General features: G+C 49.3%; 1 protein-coding gene across 1 annotated transcript; it reads left to right on the top strand.

Moving 5' to 3' along the window:
• Window positions 1–642: 642 nt before the first annotated feature.
• CLDN1 (claudin 1) lies at window positions 643–12,149 on the top strand. The gene is made up of 4 exons (XM_041406027.1): window positions 643–923; window positions 8,998–9,162; window positions 9,628–9,712; window positions 10,195–12,149. Exons 1-4 carry the CDS (start codon window positions 701–703, stop codon window positions 10,355–10,357), a joined length of 636 nt encoding a protein of 211 aa, XP_041261961.1. The 5' UTR covers window positions 643–700; the 3' UTR covers window positions 10,358–12,149.
• Window positions 12,150–17,003: the final 4,854 nt, after the last annotated feature.

Below are 17,003 nucleotides of genomic sequence, written 5' to 3'. Positions count from 1 at the left end.
AATGCAGAGGTGTACTGTCCTTATTAAAACGGTGGGTTCAAAAGTTTGGATTTGTTCGTGAATGATGAGTGTTTGCACAGCTGCCTCTCTGAAAGCCCTTCAAAATCAGAGTACTCATAATTCCCAAGGCTGCTCTGCTGCCTCCTCTGCAGTGGTTATCCCATGTGTGCTGTTCGTCCAGGAGCCAGGCAGCGAATGTGCCAGGGGGAAATGTGCCCCTGCCTTGCCTGGCGGCACTGAGGGGGGCTAGGGCAGGGGGTCACACACACAGGACAGGTGGAAATGGCACAGTCCTGTCCCCACTCCCCTGCCCACTGTGCTGGCTCCGGGAGGGACGGAGGCAGAGCCGGAGAGCCAATTTACAGCTCCCAGGGGTGAAGGACAGCAGCGGGCTGCCACTCCCAAGGAAGGCGAGCGGGGGTTCGCGGCCTCAGCACCCCCAGGCGAGGAGGGGGCAGACCCACGGGCACAGCCAGGCCACCCTTTCGAGGTGCCACACATCCAGGGGTGCCAAGGCGGGGACAGAAGGCTCATCCCTCCGCGGGGAGGGCGGTGCGGGGGGCTCCCCAGCCCTGAGGGAGGGCTCGCCCCTCACTCCAGGCCGCGGCCGGGGCTGCGCGGCCCCCGCGGGGCGGGGCGGGGCCGGGCGGCGCGCGCCCTCCGTCCCCTCACCGCCACCGTCCCCCCCCGGCCCGCAGACATGGCCAGCGGAGGGCTGCAGCTCCTGGGCTTCGTCATGGCCTTCCTCGGCTGGATCGGCATCATCATCAGCACCGCCATGCCCCAGTGGAAGATGGCATCCTACGCGGGGGACAACATCGTCACGGCCCAGGCGCTCTACGAGGGGCTGTGGATGTCGTGCGCCATGCAGAGCACGGGGCAGATCCAGTGCAAGGTGTACGACTCGCTGCTCAAGCTGGAGGGTAAGTTGCTGAGGGTGTCGGCGTGTCCGTCCCGTCGGGGCCGTCCCCTCCGCCCCAGCGCCTCTGGCTTCGGTCGGGGCGGAGGGGACCAGTCCCGCAGGGTCGTTTCCCTCGCCGAAGTTCAGGCTGAACTATTTGGACTGGGTTTGCCAGTTCTATTGCCCGTCCAATGTCCTGTCTCCATGGCCGTCCCGCCCGGGTGCCTGGCGCGTTGGGGATGCCGCTGCTGTCGGGTCTCACGGTCTCTGTCCCGTTGAATTTACTCAGCCTGTTCCTTCAGGGTTGAAGGTGCAGGGCTCGGGGTTCCCCATCTCTTTCATGACTCCTCATCCTGTCGGGGGTCGGATGCGTGTCTCTTGGGGCTCCCCGCTAGCTCTCCCCGCCGGAGCTGAGGGTCACTCCCCGGTGACTGTCCTTCGGGGCACCCTCGGCAGTGCCGCCTCCCGGGAGGGGAGCGGGAGCTGTGCTCGGGCAGGAGCCGGAGCTGCCCCGCGTCCCCCTGCCCGCTGCCCGTCCCCCCCAAAAATGTCCCGGGGGGAGGAAGGGTGAGATTCTGTACGTGCGTTCCGGAAAGCGCCGTGTTTGCGAACAAGAGCTTTTGGCCGTGGCGGTCCAGCCAGGAATTGGGCTGCCCTCGTTGGGCACGGCTGAGCGGCAGCAGAGCTCAGCAGCGTGCCCGGAGTGGGCTTTTGGAGCACGGGTCCTGTTTGCCTTTGACTGTTTTGGTCTTTTGTTATCTGGGAAAGCCGCTGCTGCTCCCGTGGGGCTTTTAAGCTGAGGGCTGGCAGGTGAGCTGGCCTCCTGCCCAGGCAGCACTGCCTGGAGTTTTCAGGCAGGCCAATATGCCAAGATAATCTTTGGGTCTCTTTATCTTGTCCTGGGACGGCGAAGCCCTGTCGTGCAGGCAGGAGCTGCAGCCCGGCCGGCCGGGGTGGCACTGGGGTATCAGCCTGGCCGGCTGGGGTGGCACTGGGGTATCAGCCCGGCCGGCCGGGGTGGCACTGGGGTATCAGCCTGGCCGGCTGGGGGTCATTCGGGTGCTCAAGCCGAGCTGGAGCCTCATGAGAGGGCTGTTTCTAGAGCGCTGGGGCAGTTAACTTAGGCTGACACCGAAAAGGGTTAAAACAAATGTACTACTTTCTCAACACCCCTTGTCTCATCTCGAGTCCTGGAACACCCTCATCCCTCCCTAATTAATAAAATAATAATTGCCGCCTTGGTCACCTTCTCTTTCCCAAAAGAATGAGCAGGCAGTTTCACGTAAACCGAGGTCCGCGGGGAGTGTCCCCGAGTCCGGTTGCCACCAGCCCTTCCCGGGTGTGACGCGGCCAGCCCACATCTGTCCCTGCTGTTCCCGTGCCCCAAAGCCCCGCGGGCCCCGCAGCTGGCGGAGGTGCGGGGCTGTGCCGATCGGGGCAGGGCTGGGCGCGCAGTCCGGAGTGCTCGGGGTGCTAATTATGCGTCAGCTCAGCTTCAATCCGCTTATCTCTCACGGGAGGTGGGGGGCGAAAATGCCAGCAGTGGGTGAGGAATCTCCATCCACCCCCTTGGATGGCTTGCGAAAGGTAACCTTGCCTCGGGGGCTGTGTGCAGCCCATTGTGCTGTAAATGGAGCCCGCCTTGAACAGGCTCCCCAAAACCTGCCCCAGGCCCTCCTGACCTGGCCATTCATGGCTGAGCGCCGAAACCAGCTGCTCCCCTCACCTTTGTCCGGCGAACAATACAGGTTCTTCTCTTTCAGGGGCGGGAGTGACAGGGACCCGGGCTGAGCTTGTGGTGGCCTTTTCTGTTCTCGCCGAGCTCTGCAGGACGGTATGCCTGAGAATTCTCAAATAACAGGGAGATCATAGGGTATGTTATCCTCACGGAGAAAATCGGTGAGAGCTGCTGGCAAAAGGGCTCCTCGTTCTTGTGCTCCCTCGCCTTGCTTAGGCTGTGCCTTTCCCTCTTCTAGGCAGGTCATGCCTGGGGACATACACCTTATCTTTCGTTTTCCCTCCTGGTGTCCCTTCAAGGTCTTGCAGTCACATAGGCCTTGGTCGGGACCAGCAGTTCTGGTTTGGGTGGAGGTGCCAAAAAAACCCAAACAAAACCCCCAAACCGTTTCTACCCAATTCAACAGCCACACCCCGGGACAGGTGCGGTGGAGAGCTCCCTTACTGCATTCATCATTGTCCTGGTGAAGGTGGCACAGCCGTGTGGGCAGAACTTCTGCCTGGCCATGCTTTCCTGCCAGGGCTTCATATGCCCCAGGTTCTCTGAGCCACATGTCAGAGCCACATGCACTGATGGGAGAGGCTCAGATCTGTAATTACTTTGTCCCTGTAGAAAGGACTGAACCTTCTTGCACCTGCAGTAGCTCATGTTTGTGGGAATGCTGGAAGGCTTTGCCAGCAAGTTTTGGAACACTGGTAGCTGTTGCCATTCCTCTGGATGTGTCAGTGCTTGGCTGCAAGGCAGAGATGGGGTTGGCACAAGCTGATGAGCACCATTAGCCAACCGAGGGGCCTCCAGCTTGCCGTGCGGGCACACTGCTGGAGTGCACCCGTGCTGGCACTTCTCCCGCAGCTGTGTTCAGCTGAGGGCTTATGTCACTGCTCCTATTCAGGCAACAGAAAGGCTGCGTTTTGCTGGCTTACGTGAAAAGCAGTGCGTGGCCACACGCAGACATAGAGGCAACAAATGCCACCCTTGCAACGAGGCTTTGTTGCACAGCCTCAGCATTGTTCTTGTGGCCCTCCAGCATGGTCCATGGAGCTTAGCCCAGCTTGTGCTCCTCGGGGTCTCAGGGGGATGGTCTCAGACAGGAGAGAGTAGGGCTCCTGGTACCTGTCTCTGAAAGTTTCCAGCCCCACCTAACCACATTCTCCTGTTCAGGACAGATGTTGTTCTGGATCCTGTCTAGGCTGTTTTAGCTGAAGATACTCATCGACCTGTTTGATTTTGTTGGGAGGGTTCTGTGCTTGAGACAAGCTGAGACTCATCTATCACTTCATCACCCAAACCTAGTATATCTACAATGAGCCTTTGTGCCCTAGCCCAGAAAATAAACAAGGTTTTGAATGCCCTCTGGGTCAAGCAACATGGCTGAAATGTGAAATCTTCCCTCCTACACCTTTTACCAGCCTGGCTGAGCCTGTTCCAGGAGCTGGGGAAGAGAATGGGTGGGGGGAAGGAACAGTTCATGCTCAGGTTACTGCTGCTCAGTTCTGGTGGTAGGGGAGTTGGAATGGTGGCTCAGGGAGAGACAAAGCATGAGGGACATGTCCAGTTCTCCATCTTAAGATCTTGATTAAGCAGGTAGAACCTGCTGGTATCTGTGCTTTCATGTGGGTTAAGGGTTAATTTGCTACTGTGTTTCTCAATCCTTGTTCCTTCCTGATGAAAAATTGTGATTGAGTGATAAAACAGTCTCACTTGTGCTGGCTTTGAGAAGGTAGAGGGTTACTTGGAATGCCACCGAGGCTGTTCCTGTGCAGTGCCCTGGTGTGTCTGCAGGAGGGGATGGATGGGAGTCTGTTGCAATGCACTGGCTTTATTGCTCTACAAGCAGCTTCTAAGCAGCTTTTAGTAGCTGGTGTTACTATGTGTTACTAAATCTCTTGGTAAGGGAATTTCCAGGCTTTGTGGCAAAGCAGGCTACCCAGGTCTCCTCTGACCAGGAATCTGGAAATGGTGGTTACCATGCTTGTCTTACTACCCATCTTTATTTGTCAGTGAGGGTAGGAGGGCATTGAACTTTACTTGCTTTCAGATATGCAGAGTACAAGGCCACTTTTACCTACTGAACTTGCGTCTTGTGCACTAGACATGCAGGAGGGAGTTCCCAACCCTCCCATTTTGTAAAAAAAGAAAAAAAAAAAAACCAAAACAGGACCCAGAGTCCCTGCCATGCCTGGATACCCCGGTATGGTCTTTTAGACTTGTAGGGAGGTGCTTTGAAAGTGTCCAGACTGGATTCTGATGCTGATGGGTATGCACGGTGGGCCTTTGCAGGGTCTGGTGAGGGAGTTGAAAGCCGCCAAGCCATTAGCAGCTTTTAGGTGCAGTGAGAACAACTTCAAAGCATGAGAGATGTTTGCTGGCCACCTCTGAAGCGCTTACTGCTTGCTTAGGTCTTCAGTCCCCTGTCTACTGCACTAAAGTAACTTTCACATTCTGGCAGGGTAGACCGGCAGGATCTCAGCTCTCGCTCCTTGCTTTCATGGAACCCCGGTGGGAAGGCTGAACAGTGAACATGCTTGCTATACTGCAGGGGTGCTTGTAACTCCTGGGGAACTTCCCTCATAAGGATTAGAGGGAACTGCACAGCATCTGTTTCACCTGTATTTTGTCATCAGTTACTTGGATGAAGGCCCATGGGAAGGGAAGGAAAAGTCCTTATTTTAAATTAAGGCAGTTGATGAGCATCTCTATCAGAGAATAATCTGCACACAAAGCCATTACAGCAATTTTGCCTTACAAACAGGCATTACAAAAATCCCATGGCACTTTCCCAACAGCTTTTCTGTAATATAAATGACATAAGCAGATTGAATAAGGAAATGCAGTGATAGAGAAAACCGTCAAACATCTGCAGGTGAAGTACTGAAGTATTTTTTATATAACTAAGCAGTTACCAGCAATTACTTATGTCTCAGATAATGATAGTTGTGGGAAGGAAAGCATATTACTTAGGCCTCAGATAAACTGAATAAGGTTGTTCATGTCCAAAACCACTAACAATAATTCTGAATGGTTTGTTAGTATTTTTTTAAAAAGATGTGGGGTTTATTTTGTGAAACAGGTGTGAGCTGCAGCTGCATGTTTGTGGACTTTGGGGTTTTTTATGCCCTGTAGAATGCACATTTGTTATTAATTGTCATCAGGCATTTTAAGCCTCTGTTCTTCAGTTCTTGCTGCTTTGTTGCTAAGCACTTTCAGACCATGTCTTTCATTGTTAACCAGCAATCAAAAGGCTTGGCTTGAGAGTGAATACTGGTTTGTATTTACAAAATACTCTTGCCATCTGACAGCTCTTGTTTGGTGCCAGGACACTTTGTCTCACCTTGTGTTGGACTGTTTTTTCCCCAAGGGCTCCCAAGACTGCCTGGGTTTTCCTGTTCCTGTTGGTGAGACAGTTGCAGCAGCAAGGAGTGTGGGGGAAATCCTGTTTTCCCTTTAATACGGTAGAAGTTGTAAAGCTAAATTGCTGTGGATTACTTCTACTTGCTGTCGGCAGCCCATCCTGTTTAGCAGGTTGAGACAATATTGTACTTGTATAATTTTGGATTTTTAAAGCATCTGGAAAGGCCCGTGTGAACAACATAACTATTATTAAAGTAGCTTTCCCAGCCCCTGGATGTGCAGCTTCCATTGACAGCGTGTCTGTTAATGTGTAGTTACTAACTGGTAGCTTGTATGATGATTAACTGTGGCCAGTGCACTGCACACATTGCAAAAGTGGTAGGAGGACAAAAGCGCTGCCTCCCAGGCTGTGCTGGGAGCACAGGGCAGGTGGAGGATGGTTGGCTAACACAGCCATGTCATATTACAGCTTCTGGGGACAAAGGAACAGAATGTTCTGCAAAGGCAGAACCTGTTCTGCTGTCCCACTGCAAGTTTCCTCCGTGTTTCTGTCCCTTTGTGAGCCATGCATGAGGAGGGGGCGAGGGCACCAGGAGTTGTCCCAGCAGCGTCTGCTGAGAGTGGGCAGCCCTGGGGAGTGCTCACAATGCTGTATTTTGTTCAGCTGCTTCTGCAAAGCTGTTGTGGCATGCATCCAGTTAATACTTACACATATTGAGATTTTGGTGTGTTTCATAGTTGGGTTTTTAGAGGTCATAGAAACCTTTTCCAGCATTTTCCTGTGTTTGTCCCTTGGCACTGTGTGTGAAGGTGAAATATTTCTTTCCAGTCTTATAACTGTTTATCCAATTTTTAGAGATAGCATTGCCTATTTTGAGCTTCATGAAAGAACTCTTTCAAAACCCCCTCCTATAAAGTAATTTCTTCTGCAGCAAGACTGAGCCAAACTTGCTGTAGTCTTGATAAAACAGGTTTGGTACCTCTGCAGAACATATGGTTTCCCATGCCTAGTACAAACTGGTATTCAGCCATGGGCCTCTAGAGCTTCTGCTGTAGGGCACAATTTAGCCTTAAATGTATGGCAGTTGAGTTGCTTGCCTGGGTGGCAACCTGTCAGCTGAAGCCTTTCTGAACACTGGCACTTTTGTAAGGTAGAAATTACTTTTGGAGTGTAATCTCTGACACTGGAGATAAATCAATTAAAAACGAGTTTGGATAGTGCAGTGGTGATTTATGCTAAAGTGACAACTGGCTTTGTTAATGGGTTTCTGTACATGCAGCAGATGGGCTTTGATTAACACTTGGGTGGTGTGGAGGTGTGTCACCTTCCCCTTTGAAGGAAGTGAGAGATATTAGCCAAGCTGATTGAGGAATTTTTCCCAAGAAAGCCGACACTGATCTTATGAAAGTGTATTCCTTCCTGTTGCTCTGATTGTCTTTTTGTTGTGCTGTTTGTAACTGGTTTCATAATGTGTTTACAGAACAATAAGGTTGGGTGTGCAGGGGCAGATGCAGATCTGTTTTAGAGCGGAATTAGAGCCTGGTGTTGGTACGGGTCACAGGAATTTTCTTGCATAAGCAGTTCTGTGGGACAAAGTGTAGTAAAGAAGCTGCAGAGGATGGCTGTGTGGCTTTGCTCTCCTCCTGGCCAGTGCCAGGTCTGAGCTCTGAGTTTCAGATTGGGCTACAGAGGCCATTGCTGGGGCAGGGACTCAGATGGGCTCACCATGCCAGCCCTGACTGAGTGTGCAGGTGCTCTGTTGCAGGCTTAAATCTTGCAGTTCAAGTCTGAAATGCTTTGCAGAGCTCTACCAGGATGCAGTCAGGGTGTTTTGAGGGGTGAGCTCCAGACCCGAGATTCTGTGTCAGGGGACACCTGTGCCTTGGTTACAGCATGCTCCTTGGAGCTTATTCATTTTATTAACCAGCCCTGTTTGTTCTCAGGGCTTTACAGGGCTGTGTATGAAAATTCATTCTGTTGAAACAAACCTGATTTGCCAGACAATGAAGCTCAGGCTCTTATTTCACTGCTAGTCAGGTGTTTTGTCTCCTGAGGGTATTTTTAGTAATGACTTAATTTTCTTATTTCTACTTACTTTTTTTTGGTATCAAGAAAATCTAAGTTCAGTAGCTCACATTCATAGGGTTAGTGTGTTTTTTAGTAATGACTTAATTTACATTACTACTTTTCTTTGGTATCAAGAAAATCTAAGTTCAGTAGCTCACATTCATAGGGTTAGTGTGTCTTCATGCCTTCAGATGACTCGATATAAAAACCAAATCCTGAGGTACACCAAGTCTGTCTGCTGAGAACTCACTATAGAAGGCATCACCCTCTGCTCCAACTCTTCAAAAGCACAAGAAGCTCTTAAAGCATTTGAATATCTTTGAGTCAATTAAGCTCAATATTTTATGTAGAAAACAAGGTATTTTTCAATTGTCTGGGAGAGTCCTATTTCTTTTGCAGTTGTATTTTTGTACCCTCTGGGACTCAAACTGAGGATGTAGCACAAAAACATCTAAATCAGCACTGAGTTATTTGTATAAAAGACAGGTTTTGGAAGTGTTGACCAGTAAATGGGCCTCGCTGTCTGCTGTGGCACTATTCATATGTATGTCACTATTCATATTAAAACATGTGCTTAAGTACTTTGTCAAGGTAGAGCCTAAATCTGAATACTTCTTTTGATAAACAGATATGTCCTTCCAATTGGGATTCAAATGATCAAGGAACAAAAGATGTCTGAGGGCAATTCCCAGGTCATTTCCTGCAAAAGGCTGCCGCATGCCCTTGTTCCCCATGCATTTTAGAAGAGCCAGAGAGCCCTCTGATCCTGATGCACGGCAGCCTTGAGACTAAAGTTGAGAAGGAATGTCTTGCTTGGCTGTATCCTGTGTATTAGGGAGCAGGAATATTTAGATAGAAGATTGTTGAGCCCAGTAATTTGAATTTTGATTTGTATCTTGAGTTTACTTTGTGGGTAACTCAAATACTCTTGTCTTCTAGGCAGTCTGCAGGCCACAAGGGCTTTGATGGTGGCTTCAATACTCCTGGGGCTCGTTGGGATGTTTGTTGCTGTGACAGGCATGAAATGCATGAAGTGCATGGAAGATGACCAGGTGAAGAAGATGAGGATGGCTGTCTTCGGTGGGGTGATCTTCATCATTTCAGGTTGGTAACGTACAGATGTGCTGTTTCCTAGGCGGCATATATCCTGTGCAGGATGTGGGAGGGCTTGATGTGTTCCAAGAGCATTTTGGTCTGGGAACTCCTTAGAGGACTTTGGTTCAGGTTACCTGAGGCACCTTGGCACTGGCATTACAATCTCCATATGGACTTCATGCTTTCCATATCTGTTGGCAGAGCTGGGTTTGACCCTGCTGCAGTGAGAAAAGGCTGTCAGCAGAGCAGTCCTGCCTTTGCTGCAGTGTAACTGTGGGAAGCCTCAGATCTGTTCTCAACTTCTCTCTCAACCAGCACTAAATGGAACAGCTCAGAACTTCCAGGGTAGCAGCAGCTCAGCTTTACTCCAGATGCTGATTCTGCTGCATCCTTATTTTTGCAGTGATTTTGCTCGGTTTTTTTTTTGTTTTTTTTTTTTCTTAAGCCATGACATTATGTTCTCTTTGTGTGCAGGTCTGGCAGCGCTGGTGGCCACCTCGTGGTATGGGAACAGAGTGGCTCGGGCCTTTTATGACCCTTTCACCCCAGTCAACACCAGGTACTGACCCACTTGGTATAACACACTGTAGTTTAGCATTGCAAATGCTCACAGGGCTTTGGTTTGGGTAGCAGTCACTCAAAACAAAGAAAGGAATTTTCTGAACTAGCTGGGTTGGCCTCAGGCTGTGCAGAAAGACCTGGGACCAGATCTCATTGTCCACGGAGCTCTTAGGTCTTGGCTTTAAGGTAGCATCACTGCCAGAGACATTACGGGTGGGACTTCTGTGATTTTTGCCCCACTACATGCTAAAGGGCTGGTTTGCAGAGCTTGGCCTGCAGCTGTTGGGGGTGACCCAAAATACTGGAGAAACCCAGCTCTGAGCTTTGAGGGTCAACAAAGCCTGACTGCTCCAAGCTGCTGCCTTGTAGAAAGCCAGGCCATCCCAGTTTCTGCTTCCTCCTGCTTTGTGTGAATGTATAACTACAAGAGATACCTCTGGATTACAGTGATTCTCACTTTCTCCCTTCTTTCTTCTCCAGATTTGAGTTTGGGTCAGCTCTCTTCATTGGCTGGGCAGCTTCATCTCTGGCCATACTGGGGGGATCCTTCCTCTGCTGCTCCTGTCCACGGAGAGAAACTTCATATCCACCTACCCGAGGCTACCCAAAAAATGCCTCCTCCACAGGGAAGGATTATGTATAATGGAACAAAGAAGAGGAGCCACCAGCACTGGTAGTGAAAGCATTTTGGAGAGGACACTACAATGCCACTGTCCTGAGCAGAGTCCAGGCTCTAGGTTCTGCCTTCCTCTTCTCCCAAAAATGTGTATATTTTTGTAATCCTCTTTGCTACTGGACGTAACTTCTCCTTTTTCTCCCAGCCCATGGAGGAAGGCTAGCCTAGATTCATAGGTATTGCCACTGGAAAGATGAAACCTCCAAGCTTGGGTTAAGTTTAGTATTTGGGAGTAAAAGGGAAAATGATACTGTTTTTATAGACGGATGTTGGTGCTTTTTTTAGTTGGTTGTTTTTATTTTTTTTTTAATAGATGGTAACAATTCAGTCCCATATCCCATTAAGTTAGAGCCCAGTGTGGTGTGTGTAGAAATTAAAGAAACATATATTATATACAGAATGATGAAACCAATAGCTTAAGGGGAAACATAATTTTGGGGAAAAGGCTTTACACGCAAGAATGTTTGAAGAGGTGTAAAATGCTCTTGTACTGTCTTATTGGCATCACCTTCAGCACCCTCCTTTCCATGCAGACAAAGAGTCAGAAACAAATTGCTGTGGCTTAAGTGGAAATCCACAAAGTCCATGCACATGCTGTTGGCTAATGGAAGATGCAGTGTAAGGTAGAGACCACAGAAGTTATCAGACTCCCAAAGCATCTGCAAGTTTCCCTGGTGCCAGGGAAGAGCTCAAGGAAAAGGATTGCCTTCTGTTTTCACTGTGTGTCTCTGGTGAGGCTGTGGCTGTTCCTTAGACACCAGGTGCTGCCAGTGAATGTTTCTCCATGTTCCCATCCTGGCAGCTGAGCTTGAAGCTTTATCCCCATGTATGTTACAGGTCACCTTTTACACTCTCCTCTTTCCTTGAGGCTTTCTCATTGGGCTTAGTTTCCCAATCTCTGTTTGCCTGATGCAGCTAGCTGTGTTAAACCAAACTGAATGCACTGCCACTCCCTGATGTTTCCCCAAGGATACCTCACACACTGCCATTCCATCCTGTCTATTTCTTGTAAACACTTTCAATGATGATATGAAGGCAAATTCCAAGAAAACTGACCCAAAGGTTATGGCATTTGCTTGTAATCCAAGCTCACCAAAGAGGAAAAAACAAACATTTTAAAGATATAGCCATCCTTACATAGTAAATCATATCTAGAAAAATAATAATGCTGTTCATCAGAAGTTCCCACCCCTTTCCCCGAAACACCCACTCAGTCACTTGGTGTTGGCTGACACTGGGAGTTAAGTCTTGTGATTCCTAGAGGGATGGTGCCACTTCTCCAAAGCTCAGCCTTTTTGTATAGAAGGAAACTGGTGCTTCTGACCAGGCTTTATAATTGTGTATATGTTCAGAGGCATCAGATCTCTTGACTTCCTTCTGTAGACCAGGGACAGCCTCTGGCTGAGCTGTGTACCACGTTGGTGGTCTGTACAAGCCTTGTACCTCTGTACCTGACTCCTGCAGCATAAAGTTACTAAAAGAAACCAAGCAGAGCATTTGCTTCAGGCTCCAGTTGCTGTTGGCCTGTACTTGGAGCTGGGCCACGTGGCTTCCCCTTCTCCATGGGGAATTGCCTGTGCACAGCAGCTGCCTAGGGAGACCTCTTGTCTTGGGAGGTGGCAGCTCAGGTCACATTAAAGAGCTGCTGAAGTCTGTGCTTTTGTATTTGCATTAACCCTGAGCCAGGGAGCAGATGCTTGTGCTGGGAACTTGTACAAAGTGTTTAAACAATTTCAATAAATGGACTTTTTTAATGAAAATCAGACTATTACTTCATTTCTTGTTTTTGAGCAGAACTTGGAACAGTGCACATGGAAGTGAAGAGTGGGACTTGGGCTTTTAGGAGCCTGCCTGCCAGGATGGAGCTTGTTTAGCTGTGTGTATCTACAGCAGACATAGGTGGGGACAGATCTTCTGCAGTGAGTCAGGCAGTTGTGGCCTCTGGCAGAAACTCACCCAGTAATTGCTCCGATTGCAGCCCAGGAACCAGAAGGTCTGCTCTGCTCCTCAGCAAGGCAGGCTGCACCCTGGGTGGAGCAGGAAGGGGCAGGGGGAAGGCAGACTGTCCCTGGCAGGGGAGTGGGAGCTGCAGGAATGGGGAAGGGATAGGGCACAGAGCCAAGGTGTTCCCAGGACAGGTCCTCTGCCTTCAGAGCAGGGAGAGCCCTGCTAATCCATGTGTGGCTCCTTCATCTCACTCTAAGGTCCTTCAGGGAGTGTGCTTCTATTGTGACAGCGCAACCTTTTTTGCAGGCCAGGTAGAGAATGGTTCCTGTTGGACATGGGGTCTTCTAATCTGCACCAATACCTCTCCCTGCTTCTATCTGCCCTGAAAACCTTTTTCTGTTCATCAGGGTTTTGAGTTCATCCCTTTCATATTTTTAAGTACTTGTGATGAGAGGCAAACTGTATTTAAAACATTTTCTTAAGCTCAGTCAAGGAGCTGCCTCCTCTGGTCTCTCACTTTCCAAGAGCTGTTTGCTTTTGTAATTACAAACAATAGGAACAAAGCTAATTAGGCCTTGTAAAGCTGGCAGAGCAAAACAGCCAGGCATGTGGCTGGCTGAGTGAGCTTGCAGTGCCTGGAGCAGGCTGGTTGCCTGGCATAGTTTGGGGTCTATGGTCATTCTTATTCCAACCTGTCAATTAGTCAAGGATTTCCATTGAGATTAATTTTTTCCCATGTTTTCGTGCTCTCCCCCTCTCCAAGGACTCTTGCAGTTTCTAGTCTCAGGTTTCCTGGGCAGAAGAAAAGAGGAAAGCAATCCCATCTATAAAATGGTCAGTAAGACTTCTCAGCAGCTGGCAAAAATAGACCACTGCAGGAGATGCAGATCTGTGTGTGAGGCTGGCACAGAGGCAGGAGCCCGAGGCTACCTCGTTTGTTTGTTTGCTATATTTTAGCTGGACAAAATTCAAAGCCAAACTCATTTCCTCTCCCTTTCTGCCATGATCATGCAATTCTACTTGGCCACGTTTCCTACAACCCTTTGGCCATCTCTGCTGTAGTTTGCATAGAAAAGGAGTTGCATGGGTTGAAAGTTGGGGGAGTTGCTCACTGGATTTCAGTCTTTGCACGTGACTGACATTCCTGCTGCTAAAGCCATCTTGCAATGAAATGATGGCATTTGTCTCTGCAGACAATGGGAACTTTGACTGCTTTTTGGCACCTTCTTCCATATCATATTTATTATTCACATGGTGCCAGAGCTCTGTATACTATTCAGGGAACTTCACTGTCAGTGGGAATTACATGCTCATTTATATTACTTAGATATTTTGAAGGAGTTAGAGACCTCAAGATGTTTTTGGAATAGCATCAGCCTGTTGGATTTCTTGGCTTCTCCAACTCAATAATTTTAAGAAATCATCCATGCCCAATGCCTTTTTCAGATTCAGTTTCTGATTTGCACATGAGCTTCTTGTAATAAATTTGGCTTTGTTTTCTGCTCTGAACACATAGCTAAAGAGTATTAAAGCACTGAAAACTGACAAGATCACAGAAATAGCCAAGAGACCTAGTGACAGCTGTTTGTGAAACACTCATACAAGCTCAGAATCTTTAATATAAGGCAGAAGCAGAAATAATGACATTACCAAGGGAAAGAAGTTAATGAAGGACTTCTTAAGAGAAAACCCTGGGAAAAAAAAAACAAAACACTGAGCTTCTGAAGTTGCTCAAAACCAGCAGATTTACAAATGTAGATGAGTAACCAGATTGACACATCTTGCGCCTTTGTCCCTGAGCATGGAGACATTTGGAGTAACTTTAGGGCAGCCAGTGAAGTGACAATGATGTGAAATTGTCTGTCTTTTCACAAAGGACAGCTAACTTAAGAGAAAACCCTGGGGAAAAAAAAACCACTGAACTTCTGAAGTTGCTCAAAACCAGCAGATTTACAAATGTAGATGAGTAACCAGATTGACACATCTTGCGCCTTTGTCCCTGAGCATGGAGACATTTGGAGTAACTTTAGGGCAGCCAGTGAAGTGACAATGATGTGAAATTGTCTGTCTTTTCACAAAGGACAGCTAAAAGCTGCCAATGGTAGCAGCATCTTCCAGGGTCTTACACCTACATTTACCTGAAAAGTTATTTTGTGATCAGCTCTTTGCACAGTGTCAGCGCTGCAGTCAAATCACAGAACAGCCAGGGACCTTTCCTTGTCACCTTGTCCATGCCCCTGCAAGGGGTGGGGACATCAATAAATCCTGCAATGTCAGACCTCACAAGTGGCCAAAGCCGTGGCAGCGAATCCCATCAGGGTGTGTATCCCACAATGTTTGCCCACCACCTTAGCAACTACCAGCTGGCAGAGGAGATGGCTGGTGTCACACGGAGCAGAGGAGCCACAGGCTCACAACAGCCACGTGTTTCAGCCAGGGCTTTGCATACAGCTGAGCTGAGCTTTCCAAACTGGCCTTTGGGTTGCAACACAGAGACAGTATTGCAAGGGTGTCCTCCCCGTCCCCCTTCATTACACTCTTCATTCCTCTACTCCCACTGCTTCTTCAATTTGCCTTGTAGCTGTTTCCCTGCTTCTAGAAGTGCAGCCTGCGACAAGGAGCTTGTTCTTCTATAGCAGATTGCTTTTGACCCTTTCTGCAGCTCCTGAAGTCCTGTGCTCGGGCATCTGCATCACTGAGCAGAAAGGGAAAAGCACTCCTTTGTTGAGCCTCATGTGCTTGATTGGAAAACATCCCAACTCCTACAGCTTTTCCAGAAAAGCCCTGCCTGGATTCCTAGCATACTGCATCAGGGACTTGGTGTTCCTAGGATCTACATTTTCTACAGGGACCTGCTGTGGATACCAGAAGCCCCTTGAGCTATGGAGCCTGTAGGTGCTCCTGCTTTGCTGCCACAGGGGCCACAAGGAGCCCTGGGTTCTGCCTAGGCTGGGGGCCAAGCCCTGGGCAGCCCACCTGGATAACTCATCTGCTGGGTTTGCCTTGAGGCACAGAAGCTGCCCTCCACTCTGATCTGGTTCATCAGCCAGGCCCAGGAGCAGGTTTCATGTCAGAAACATGAATTTTGATGTTAAGTTTCCCATATTTTTGCCTTGCTCTAGAATGGCTCTGCTTCCATTGTGTCCTGATTCACTATATTTGTACAGGTACCTCCCTCCTGCAAGAAGAAGGACTGTTTGCAAAAGTGTTTTCATCACCAGGCAGGTCCCTCTGACCATTCCAGGCTGTTGCTGGCTGGTACAGCCAGGCTGGGTGGCACATTCTGGGACATTGCACAAGTCTGCATTCTTACCATGGTGTTTTTGTACTTCACCTACCACATCATAAAATTCCACACCTGCCATTTGTCCAGGAAGGTGAAGGATGTGACTGACATAAAAAACGTGTGTTTTCACATCAGGGTAGAGGATCCCCAGGACTGAGGGGTACAAAGACAGTCTTTGCCAATGTCCTGTAGCTTGCAGGTGGGTTTTAATGGGAAAAAAAAAAAAAAAAAAAAAAGGAGAAAGTGTGGGAAGGACAACATGAACTATCTATTGCCAAGCTTCCTTACTTCCTAAGCTCCTAGAAAAGTCCCAGCTATGTGAAAGCTGCTCAGTGCTAGTACCCTGCCACGGATTCGCCTCCCACTGCAGCCAAGGGCTTTGACTTTTCGTTTCGAACCACACAGCAAGGTTCAGCAGGTGGGAGGCATGGGATGCTGCTGCTCCCAGCCCAGCCCTCCTGGCTGCCCTTGCAGCCCGCTGCCCCAGCAGGACAGCAGCCGGGGCGACTGAAAACAAGCTCAGCCAAGGGAAAAAAAAATCAAGAAATAGCATTCTTATTACAAGGTAAACAGTATTAACTCCGTCTTGGGGGAGTAGAAACATCACGGCGGTGATCGGCTTTTCTGCCCACAAGCCGTGGAAGGGCGGTGGAACGCGCCCCACCCTCCCCTTGTGTAACACTCCCCAGCAGCAGCTGTAAATAATCATTTACCTGTGTCTGCTCCTCTTTCGCGGCTTTTTTCGTTCAGTGCAGCCCCCGGAGGATGGCTGCCCTGAGGTGTGCATGGCACAGCCTCAGCCCCGGGGCTGGCAGAGCTGTGTCCCACCAGCCAGAGCTGGGAGCCCCGGGCTACTCCTGCGAGCACGGCTGCCAGCTGCGCTAAGGGGGATGGGACGGTGTGGGCTGCATTTGTTGTTTTTTCAGGGAAAAGAGCTCAACGGTTCCTTTTAATTATTGTTTTCCCAGACCCACAATAACATTTCTCCACACTGCATTCTCTAGAAAAGGTCTGGTAAAAACACGTTGGCCAAAACACATCTGTCAGAGAGCCAGGTCTGCTTGTTTACCTGATGCCAGGATTTCAACACAGGTGCTCTGCAGTCTTCTCTGAACCTTTTCTGACTTCAGGTCCTCAGAAACTTGGGACAGAAAGGGGAAGCTAGTCCCTTCCTATGTGCTTTCCCCACCCCCACAATGAGTAAAAATGCCTCAGAACTGACCCAGACCTGCGGGTAGTCACTTTTGTTGAGATTTACTGGTCACTGTCATATTGTAGCATGACAAAGCATCCTTTGGGAAGTATGCGTGGGATGGATGCTCTGGGAGCATGAGCAGAAATGTGACCATGCCCAGGCAGCCCTGTGCACAGAGCAGGGGA

Source organism: Onychostruthus taczanowskii, unplaced genomic scaffold, assembly GCF_017590055.1.
Source record: "Onychostruthus taczanowskii isolate IOZ18803 unplaced genomic scaffold, ASM1759005v1 scaffold24, whole genome shotgun sequence".
NCBI lineage: Eukaryota > Metazoa > Chordata > Aves > Passeriformes > Passeridae > Onychostruthus > Onychostruthus taczanowskii.
Note: the sequence above shows the minus strand (reverse complement) of the source record. Positions and strands in the feature narration are given on the sequence as shown.